This window comes from Nyctereutes procyonoides, unplaced genomic scaffold (assembly GCF_905146905.1).
Source record: "Nyctereutes procyonoides isolate TBG_1078 unplaced genomic scaffold, NYPRO_anot_genome, whole genome shotgun sequence".
Classification (NCBI taxonomy): Eukaryota; Metazoa; Chordata; class Mammalia; order Carnivora; family Canidae; genus Nyctereutes; species Nyctereutes procyonoides.
Window position 1 is genome coordinate 26,173,277 of NW_026575040.1, and position 12,286 is coordinate 26,185,562.

Here is a 12,286-nt window from a genome sequence, read left to right on the forward strand (position 1 = left end):
TTCAGACCCCATAAAAATGACAAATACTTTCTAGCTGTTATCAAAGAAGAAAAAAATAAGTATATTTATTCTATAATTCTATAAATTATTCTATAAATTATATAAATTCTAACTAGATAATATTAGCTACTATACATGTTTTTAGGTTTTTACTGTTTAATCTTGGGATGGTAGAAATCTTAGCACATCATTGAGAAGTAGCTCCATAAATATTTAGGACTACAGAATTCCCTCTCAACTGTTTTAAACTTTCTTGAAATATTTAAATATATGCAGTAGTAGGGAGAATAATTAGATCTCATGTGCCTATCATTCAACTTCAATAATTATCAACACATGGCCAATATTATTCTATTTAAACCTCTCACAACCCTGGGATTATTTTAAAACCAATGCTAGTAAGAATCAGTTCCTAAGGTTCATTTCAGAATGAAAAGCATGAGTCTAGTCACATTTCTATATCTTGTTGATCAATGTTATTATATTTATACATTACTAGCCCTTTATGATATAGGGGAGTATTTAAAATTATGAAAATGCGGGGTTTTTCTTCCTTGTTTCAACAGATAAGCCATGCCTCTAAATCACTACCAATGGTCACCATTTATAATCTCAGTATTTTACTGTGTCTGAAAATATGTAGCTCACACACAAATGGACTTATATTTTTGATAACTTAGGCCAAAAGATAACTATGTGTGAAATAAACAGCATAAGAAAATAAAACTAAAAGATTCTTAATACTTTCCATATATACTTCAAGGAAACCCCTAGTTTACTCACCATCTATTACTGAATACTAAAAAGTACAACTAAAACTTCTAGTAAATATTAGATTCTGAGTCTCTAGTTGCAAATTTTCACTCCAACAAATATTTTAGAAGTGGCCACTAATCCTTACTGGATTTCAATTGAGGCATTTATTGCCTCAATTTTCATGTCTAATTTATTTGGCTTCATGATATTTCCAATTTTGGATACCCTCAATTTGAATGCTAAAGTTCCAAATTTGAACTTTGCAACACTTTAGAAACTATTATTTTTCAGAGAATGCATTTGCATACTTTTGTTTGTCATTTTACAGAATATAAGCATTTATACACTGTTTTCTGTGGTTTTATGTTTTGTGTGCATATTTGACTACATGTCCTTTATTTCTACCAATAACAATGATATTTGACATATAAAATTCTGGGGAGTAGAGATCAAATCTCTTTAGCTCACTGTGTACAGCAGTTCTTGTAAATAGAAAGCTAATAAATGCTTTTGATGATACAGGAAATGATTGAGACCTACAAGTAATTCTGTAGGAGAGGAACAGTGGGTGGCTCAGTGGTTGAGCATCTGCCTTTGGCTCAGGTCATGATCCTGGGGTCCTTGGATTGAGTTCTGCATCAAGCTCCCCGCAGGGAGTCTGCTTCACCCTCTGCCTATGTCTCTGCCTCTCTCTGTGTGTCTCTCATGAATAAATAAATAAAAATCTTAAAAAAAAACTTAATTCTATAGGAGGAGCAACATTATCTTTTGGCGCATCTACAGGAAAGGAATCAGAATCTCTTGTTCTACCCATTAGGACTGAGATACAATTTCTTCTTCGGGCCTGAGTTCCACTATTTCCTGTAGCTGTCAGATGAGCTAAGGCAGAGTGCTATGGGAGAGTAAGCTGAAGATGGAAAGTACATGGACTCTGGAGTCACGCAGACTGGGCTCAACTTATTAGACACATGACCTTGGCTTGACTTTGGAAGTTTATTGACTTAAGTTTTGTTTTCTCTTCTAAAGGATTCATAGGATTTTATAAAATCTTTGCTACCCATAAAATAGCAATAATAACAGTACCTATTTTGAAGAATCGTTCTAAGGATTGAATGAGAATTTGCCAAGTGTGAGCACCCTGATAGGTAAAGAATTCTCAATAAAAAGTTTGTTTTTATAACAGAGTTTGATTCCACAAATCACTATTCCTAATGCTTTTTATTCACAAATTACTTTTTGTTGCTAACAGCCTAATGGCCCCAGTGTGAAGTCATTCCATTGTTTTTGTTTCCGTTGGTTTGTAAATGGTTGGTTTCCTTAAAAACAATATTTCTATCTTAATTTTTATAGTATTTGATACTTTTTCATAGACAATTTATTTCAATGACATGAGAACACGGACTTTGATAGAAAGGCTATATATTTTCCCAGTTTCTATATAATATATTTTTCTGTAACAACAAGGGTGGTTAGTTAGTAAGGCTGAAAAGGAGATCCATTTTGGTTAGCTCTGTAGTTAGGAACTGTGTTTAAAAAGGTGGCCACAGGATTATACTGGACACAAAAAGTAGAATTATTTTTACAAAGTAAAAATATTAGATTAATCTTTGCCAGGTGTTTAATAATCATTATACATGTTTTGATATGGAAAGAAGTCCAATGTATATTATTTAGTGAAAACAGGACAATGTGTAAAATATGCTTCAATGTGTGTTTAAAAAATATAGACAGAAAATTAGATAGTAATATAGATACTTAAATAAGTATGTTTGTATAGCCATAGAAAATTTCTCGAAGGATTTATAAGAGACTGCCAATAATGATTGTCATGTAGAGACTAACTGAAGATCTTATGAGATAAGAGGCATCTCTATATTTTTTAGTACTTGTTAAGTATTTTATCAGTGTATATTTTACTTTTTATTTTATTTATTTATTTTTTTAAGATTTTATTTATTTATTCATGAGAGAGACAGAATGAGAGAGAGAGAGAGAGAGAGAGAGAGAGGCAGAGACACAGGCAGAGGGAGAAACAGGCTCCATGCAGGGAGCCTGATGTGGGACTTAATCCGAGGTCTCCAGGATCAGGCCCTGTACTGAAGGCGGCGCTAAACCACTGAGCCATCTGGGCTGCCCATATTTTACTTTTTAAATAAAAATCAGCTAATACAAAAATTTCCATCATCATTATCAGCAATCATTTATTGAGTTTCCATCCATTATAGTCAACGTACTAGACTGTATATACATATAAATTATAGTATGCACAAACATCCTACAATATCAGTTGGAGTTATGTAGCTTGTATAATATTGCAGAGAAAGCAAAAGACGGAGTCATTTTTTTCCTGCTTTTAACTAGAGTTTTTGGAAATCCATAATTCATAGCCACCCATCTAGGCATTTAGCTCTTTACTACATAGAAAATGAAAAGATTTATTTAACTATGATCTCAAATCATTGGGATTACAAATTTTGTCAATATGTACCATTCCTAGAGCTTCAGTTAAGGTAGTCTTGAAATAATGTCTTTTAAACCTACTTTTCATTTCTACTACTAGGTAAACGTTGTCATGTAATTTTTTTTTCTGACTTGGAAGTAATAACCAGGATTTGCACAAATCCAACTGGTTTCTGTCTAAATATGTCCTGTCATTTAGTATGAATGTATCATTACTATATGGCTTTTTAAAGCATTAGAATCATGGGTACAAAAAAAGTCACCAAATTTGTACTATGTCTATTGCTTCCCACTTTTAAATTGTTTAAGTAAACATTATAACTTAGGCATTATAATTTTTTTCACATTATAATTTTTTGCATACAAAATCTGTGATGTGTCTGAGCATTATTATACAATGTTTGCTCTATTGATGATTTCTAGCTGCAGTTTGAGGGACCACCATAAACATGTCAAGGACCACAAGGAGGTAGCAGCATTAGCAGCTCCATTCCACAGCTCCATTCCACTCTAGATCTTCATCTTTTATGGGGAAGTAAGCAGGGGGAAATAGGATCAAAATCACTAACAAGGAAGAAAGAGGTGAATTGAAGAAGGCCTGGATTGTTGATGTCTGGTATCAAAGGATAGTACAGAAGTAGAACATATAGAGAGGTGAACTGGGCCCTAGAGTTTTAGAAACACTAGAATGTAGATTCCATGGGTGTATTTGAATTCTGCTCTCAATTTGTTGATACTTCTGTATGATTTAATCAAGATGAATGTTGATGAGTGCGGGCTAAATTCATAAAAAGAGTGACTTATTACTAAACTCATTCATTCAGAATGATTAATCAGGGCACTGGGCCTAAACCTAATTTTTTGAAAGAATTTTACTTGTTTGTTTTAAAGATAGAGAGCACAAACAGGAGGGGCAGAGGGAATCTCAAGCAGATTTCACACTGAGTGCAGAGCCCATCTTACCATTCTGAGATCAGGACCTGAGCCAAAACCTAGTCAGATGCTTAACAGACTGTGCCACCCACGCACTCTAGGACCAAAGCTAATTTTTAAACTATTTAATTTGCTATTCCTTTGCAGATGAGAAGAAAGAGCTTTGAGTCAAAGTTAATTCTTTGTCTCATTTTATCTTTTCAAAAAGAATACGATGTCACAAACAGCTGTGCAATCTGTCAAATGCCATGTATTGCGTTTCTATCATGGTCATTCAGATGGCTTTTGAACAAGTGACCATTGTTCCCTGAGAATTTTTTTTCCCCTAATTTAAAGATTTACATAAACTGTGGCTTTAGGAATCGTAAATAAGCTATGTTTCTCTCAACATTAGTCGAAAGATCCATGTGAGTTTGCTCCATTCCCTTTTTAATGGAATTAGAGTTTTACTTTGCTTTGTTGTAAATTGGGGGAGGAATGTGAGTGGGAATATTTAAATTTTGATGGTGACTTTACAAAGGATGAAGCTTTAAAAATCATCATGTGTAATGAGTTTGATAATGGTGGGAGAGAATTTTAGGTTTTTTAAAGATAACTTTGGCTCATTTTACTTCTTCAGCATAAATTGAAAGCTCTGTATAATGTCCTAAATTTCTTTTTCTGCTCTTCCCATATCTTGAAAACTCCCGTGCTCCCTTCTCACAACCAACTTTTCCCTCTTTTCCTTCTCCCCTTTCTCTCTTCTCTCCTCTTTCCTACAGAAAGCCAAGTGACACCTCAGTCCGATTTCAGGAACTTCAAATCAACCCTTTTCTCAAAATTCTTAATGGGGGCTGCTATTTTTCTTCTGACATTGTCACTGCTAACTGCCTTTGATGAAAACACTAAATATCCCAGATAAAGCCTAAATCTTATATGTGTAAAGAAACCAGTATTCAGCCGAATGTTGCCAATATGGTATATGGAACAAGTAAGACTTGTTGCGAGAAAGGTTAAGGTAGAGTTCCCAACATGGGGTTTCCTCAAGAAGTCCCTCAGTCTCTGGTGGTGGGATGCAGAGTTAGGGGCCCTGTGTAGTTTTAGAGATGAGTTTCCTTGTGGAAAGAAGAATGAAAAGAAACTAAAAGGGCATTTTCACTTTTATTAGTGTCTTTCGTGAAGCAATATTCCCAGACTCCCGAGGGTGTGTAATTGATTAATTTTAAAAAATTGTTGAATGAATGAATACGAAAGGAATTGTTTCAGTCCATTTTTTATTTTACCTCAACACTTGAGCAAAAGTAAACTCCATTTGGCTATGTGACAGCTAATTACTCTTTTTAGCAAGTAATTATATCCATAAAGAATGATATTCAGGGGATCCCTGGGTGGCTCAGCAGTTTAGCTCCTGCCTTCGGCCTAGGGCATGATCCTGGAGCCTTGGGATCGAATCCCACATCGGGCTTCCTCATGGAGCCTGCTTCTCCCTCTGCCTATGTCTCTGCCTCTCTCTCTCTCTCTCTCTGTCTCTCATGATAAATAAATAAAATCTTAAAAAAAAATGATATTCATTCCAAACTGTGCTCTAGGAAGATGAAGTGCTTCAAACTATTTTAGAGCAAGGTAGAGAAGAAGAAATCTACCAAGTTTATAACTGATTTGCTACAAGATTAGAAAAAGTGCTGCCTCATGCTTCTAGCAGATTTGGGAACCCTGGCTATATTCCTTAAATAATGAAAAGTTTAGCCACGTCTGTTGCTTCTGTACTTAAATTTAATTTAGTTACTTTTACATGCTTAAGTGCATTCAGGAGCCTCAGGCAAAGTTTTGAAGAGGAAGGGATAAAACGCTGAATCTTACAAATCTTCGCTCTCTAAAGAATATAAAATACCTATGTGCTCTAAAGGCTGGCACCACAGTATTAACTACTGCAAGTGCCAGTGATTCCCCCCTCCCTTTTTTAAACTGTTGTGGAGGCATTGATACTACCGTGAAACCAGCTTAGTATTTAGCTGGACGTGTTTAACCAAGTGTGCAAACGAGTGGATGAAAACATAAACAGGATACGACACATTGCCTAACTTTCAGAGCTAATTCTTGAGTTCTCTGTGCTTAGTCAGTGAGTATTTGTGAGACACCTCTCTGCATTTTCTGGTTATTGGAAACTAGAGCCTGTGGTGGAAGGAAGAAGGGTGGTTTGGAATAGACCCCTCCACCAGACACTGTGACATTCATTGCACTATTACAGAGCAGGAGATCACCTGAAGGAGTAAGGGAGGATACTTGCCTGTGCCCTGAAGCTTACCTTTGCAAGTTGCTCGTGAATCTCAAGCAGGCTGGGTCGGTTGACCTTGGGCCCGCTGATGCTACCCGTGTTGCGATAGTACTCAATCTTGGGAACAGCATCCACAGTGTTGTGGCCAAAGGTTTGTAGGTAGTATGTGTTTGTGTGAGAATCGTAAGCATGAAAACTGGCATCTGTCTTAGCAGTTTCTCCATTCTGAAGGAAATTGTCATAGCATTCCTGATTCCCAGGCCTAAAGCTGATTCTGAATCTGTTCTGGGTTTCATCCCCAAAAGAAGTTTCCTCATAATGTGGAGGGTCGGTGTTGTTATCCACAGCCGCGCAGCTCTCATGGCTCTCATTTATGACATTAACTTGAAAGCGATTGCTATTACCGGGCACTGAATCCAGAAACACATTGGAAGAGTTGTTCAGAGACATCTTCCAAAGTGGATTTCTTTCTTTCTTTCTTTCTTTCTTTCTTTCTTTCTTTCTTTCTTTCTTTCTTTCTTTTTTTTGGACTAGTCTATTCTTTTTTTAATCTTTGTATTTCCTCCTCAAAATAAACACTAATGTGTTTATATTAGGGAGTTCCTGGCTTTTATTCTAGAAGGACTCAATAAATAGATTCTTGATGCATTGTCCCCTATATAATCTTCAGAATGTTCTTCGAAGCTGCCATTGAAAAAGAAAATTAAACTTGTTTCAAGAAATAGAAATACATTTAAGTAGGGATAAGGGTATGAGGGAACAGTTTTATGTCGAAGACATACAATTTTAAATTCATTTCATTAAAAATTACCTGTCCAGGAACTTTAGTCACCTGAGCAATTAAATCCAATAATAAATAACTAGGGACCTGCTTAAGCAAACAATTTTCAATGCAGTCATGAAACTGTTATCTTTGTTTATAGGACTTGCTTAGACTCATTGCAGTTGGATTTAATATGATTTTAGAAAAGAATAACTCTACCAACTGAGTATAGTAAGAGCCGATAAGAATATTCTCAGTCTGAAATAGAGTTCCTTGATAGTACTGAATGTTGAAACTGTATTTTATCATTGATATGAACACATATTATGTGATAATGATGATTATACTCTATGATGAATATAAAATTTTAAAAAATATTTTTAAAACTTCTAAAAATTACAGGTTATTTGTTTATAAAAATACATCCTGTGAAGAAGATAGCTTTGTAAATTCTTGAATCTTTTACTAGCGTTTCATTTGCTCAAACACTTGAATGTTTTAGAAATGCTATCAAGGAATCTTTAAAAAAAATACGAGTATTCAGTGTAAGAAAATAAATCTCAATCCTTGATAAAGTTTTATGCTCTATTTAGGTAAGATAACCATGCCCTATGGATTCCCTTTAATGAAATAGTCTCAAATTCATTGAGAAGCTTATTTTTGACTATGAGATAAATAAACCACATAATCACTTTACAATCCATGATATGAGCCCATATTAGAACATTCTTTCATGAGAGTAATATGTCTTTATTGATACTTTAAATTTTGGCTTTTTAGAAAAACAGACAAATACAAACAAAAACGCACCTCCCTCTTGAAGTTATTAGGCTATTTCTTTGAACTAAAAAAAAAATCTTAACATCAACTTGCAAATAAACTTTTATGGGGAAAATTATAAGTGAAGCTGTCATCTCCTTAGTTTTTGTAGAACATCTCACTTCTCTTCATAGTCCTTGACATCCTTTGCCTTTATTTCACTACTCAGAATCTACTTTATGACATAATATTAAGTGTGATTTTTATCCCACCCAGAGAGGTTTTTAACTTACCACCAGAAGAAGGAACCTTCTTCTCAGAAGAACTTTTACCTGTTTCAACATCACCCAGGCATATATGGGGCACTTAGCTTTCAGCCCAGAACCATAGGCTTCTTCTTATTGGTTAGAATCTTCATTGAAAGAGGTGATTGAGCAGTGATTGGTGTGGAATAATACTGTGGGCCCTCCCCAGTCATTAGCCCTGAGTACCACCTCAGCTAGTAACCAGTAGTAAACCATTAATCCATTTAGACAGGAAGTCATATAAAATTTCTTTAATTTGTAAGGGGAGTTGGATTGTTCAGCATTAATCACCCAACAAAATATGAGCAGTGCTTCAGTTGTTTGGTGCTAAATAAATTGAATCCCACTGTCTTCACATGATTCCTGGTGACCTCCTATTGCTTAGCACATACAGCAAAATCTAGGCCTCCAGAGATAATTTCTATACTTTGTAACTAGAAAGTGGTATTTGAGATCATTTTATCTTGCTTGTAGTAGATATTAGATTAATTCTTCTCTGCATAGGAAGTGAGCAGATTGAATATAAAATCAGTGATTTATTGAAAATATTTCTACCTAATGGGAAAACTATTTCAAGCAAGAATGAAACTGTGACTAAGTTTCCCAGTGGTCTTTTTGTCTCTACCCGGCAAAACATGTATATCAAACCTGGTTTTTTGGGTTTATTGAGAGAAAGATTTTGCTCAAATCTGTGAGGTGGTGATTACTTAGACAGCACAAACAATTCCGCTGTGCAGGTTCTGTCATTGGTTTTCAACTGAGGTGATTGAATGGATCCTCCTTGTCTTTTACATAAGAAGCTATCCAAGTGATTTCCAGTGCCTGAGCAGCACACTTGGAGCTTGACACAGTGGTTAGGAGCAAGACTCTGAAGTGAGTCAGTATACTCAATTCACAGCCCAGCTGTGCCACTTCTGTGTAAGCTCTGGCAAATTAATCAATCTCTCTCTGCCTTAACTTTCTCATCAACCAATAATGGTGGGTAATAATGTTACCGACTTTGCTGTACAGTTATTGAGTGGATTAAATGAGTGAATTTGTGTGTTGGATTTAGATCAGTACTGGTTTGTACTTCACACTTTTATTATTTTGGAAATATTTACAATTGACTGAAGACTTTGAGGGTGTCTGGGTGGCTCAGTGTTTGAGTTTCTGCCTTTGGCTCAGATTGTGATCCCTGGGTTCTGGGATCGAATCCCGTATCAGCTCCCCATGGGGAGCCTGCTTCTGCCTCTGCCTATGTCTCTGCCTCCCTCTGTGTGTCTCTCATGAATAAATAAATAAAAATCTTAAAAAAAAAAAAACCTTTGACTTAGTCAAAGATTCCAGGGTGAATCATTAGAGATTGGGATAGGTACTATTCTAATAAAGTAGGAGGAAAGGTAGGTGGGTGAAAAGATGCTGGATTGTAGAAAAGGATTTGGAGACACCTAAGTAAAATGCCCTAGACTCTACTAGATAAATGTCATACTAATCAACTGGGCTAATGTCATGAGGCTGTTTCAGAAATTGAGACAGAATTACAACTATGTACCACTAACTCAGTCTGTTCTTAAATACAAGCCGTTTATCCATTCAACAAAGGGTTCTGACTCCCCGCATAGAAGGCATAGGAATTATGCCTTTCAGATTCAAATTCATTTCAGAATCATCTGGCTGTTGCTATTTAGAACAGCTAAGATGGGGCTAGGACTCAAAACAAACCCTATTGATTGGCCCTGGATGGAAGCTGTGAACTCACTGGCAGTTATTTCTACTATCTCTAGTCCCCTTTTCCTTCAACCATTTCCTCAATGCCTCTTTCAGGAGCCCACCTATTTGTTCCTTGAACTTTTTCCTCTGCCAAGGACTGTGAATGCATCCAAAGGTGGTCAATTTCCTTTATCCTTGCTGCTTGCCTGCCTTACTACTGTGTCCTGTGAATTAGTTTCAGTCTTGGTCTTACATCAACCAGACATTTTCATTCTAAGCCTTTTCTCTCTAACTGTGAAATGAAAGTCTTTGTTCTCTATTAAGGGGATTCAGACATTCTAGAGCAGATGGGAGATGGTTTGGGGGATATGGATGAAATTACACCATCCATAAAGCCAACCTTGAAAGGTAAACCCAATTTAGGCTTTTCAGGTATGTGGGTAAGGTAACAGGAGGAAAACTTCTGGAGGTATGCTCCTCTAATTTTCCTCTTGTCTTTCCTGCAGGGCTCTGGGGAAAGGGTAGCTGGAGAATGATTTAACTATGACATTGGACATTCCTAAAAGAATTAGCATTTCATGAAGTTTCCATGATGTATCCATACTATAACCATTCCTCATATTTTTTGTATTATTTCTGGTTCTGAAAATATAGACACTGACCACTCTTTCCCATCTGCTGCCCCCCCAAAATCTAAGGTGAACATTATATCATGAATAAATTCCATGGATGAGGACAATTTTGGTTAAAAGAATTTCCATTTAGTAGGATTGAAAATAATACTATGGTCGAATTGATGATATCTGGAAAGCTTGTGAGTGGTGAACTTTCAGAAACAATGCTCATACTTCATGAAGTTATCTTATGTTTTGGGTCTTAGAGTCTTTCTTCTTTGAAGGGTAGAGCTGGTCTTGTTATGTTCTAGTGACCAAAATGGACAGTCTTGTTCAATGTCTTCCCTGGGGAAAATGGTGCATCTTGTACTTGGGCATATATCTTAACAAGTACTTTAGAAACCTGGGTCACGAAGGAGATACCTAGCATCCTGGGCACGTACAACTCCCAGTATGTCTGGCTGACTTGGTTCAATGAAATGTTCTTGGACCAAACTACTGACTGGCTATAAGGTGTCCTAGGCTGACACTCCTCTACCTACTGGGGTTCAAAGAGCTCCTTGAGGTGTGAGTTTGGTCCAGAAGATTAACAACCAACACAGATGTGTTCTAAGTCTATTAGGAGTTGGAAAGTATCAGGGATGAGACAGCTTGTTTTGGAGTGCCATAGACTTGAGCAGTAACTATCTCTGTAAGATATATAAAAATGTTGAGGGTAGTGTCTTGGAGTATAGCATGATGTTTACAAACAATGACTTTGACATTAGACTGCCCACATTCAATTCCTAACACAATCACTCTCTAGCTTGATGACCTGGGGAAGCTCTCTCAACTTCAGCTCCTCATCTGGGACATTAAGGTAATAAATAAAATGGAAATAGTACTTTTGAACTCAAAGGATTCATAAGTATGTCAAGTCACATAATAAATGGAAAGCATCCAATTTAGTGCTAACTCTGAGTAAGTAGCAGTCATTTGTTTTTTTGGTATGTTTGGCAGTTTTGTGTTCTGGTGACACAAATATTTTTGTATTGATTTATCTCCTACTATATTCCTCCATTTGGTAGTCATAAAGGGTCAGAAATTGTAGTTGGAAAGAATTTTAGAATAAGATAATTTTGTATTTTCATTTATCAAATGAAGAGAATTAAGATAGAAAAGAGAATATCTTACACCAGGCTAATGTTTTTTGAGGTTTGAGAATCTCTATTACTATTGCCAACAAGGGGAATAAATAATAATTTCAAGGTATCTTTTGACAATGTTTTCTGGTTTTCAAATTGCTTTCCCATTCATTATGCATCATTTGGTCCTCTCAACATTCCTGCAAAATATGAAGGATAGGTTTATTTATCCTTGTTTTGCAGATGTGAAAAGGTGCCCCTTAGCTAGCTTTCTAGGTCATAAAGCTAGTTCTTGACTAAGTCAACATTAAAATTCAAATCATAAGAGTTTAGATTCCTAAACTGGAAAGCTTTTCATGATATCTTAAATCTTCATTGATCTCAGATTTCTGGGTTTCCAGAAACATTCACAGAGTTCATAGAGCACTAGATTTGAAAAGGACATTAAAAATCCTCTGGTTAGCTTCCTCACTGAAGTCCATAGAGATTAGATGACTTGTCCAACCACACATGTTTATCGAATTTAGTGAATGAAATGAGCCTCTTCCAGCATGCTCAAGGAAATTACAATTGTATCTTCCATGTGTCCCAGTGGTATAAGCCTAAAAACCATAAAGGTGGAACTC

General features: G+C 36.0%; 1 protein-coding gene across 1 annotated transcript in view; it reads right to left on the reverse strand.

Moving 5' to 3' along the window:
- SLC12A1 (solute carrier family 12 member 1) overlaps positions 1-7,082 on the reverse strand; it is an 89,284-nt gene extending 82,202 nt beyond the window's left edge. The window contains exon 1 of the mRNA XM_055319582.1: positions 6,434-7,082. Coding sequence (XP_055175557.1) covers positions 6,434-6,853 — 420 coding nt within the window. The 5' untranslated portion in view covers positions 6,854-7,082. The remainder of the gene's footprint in view (positions 1-6,433) is intronic.
- Positions 7,083-12,286: the final 5,204 nt, after the last annotated feature.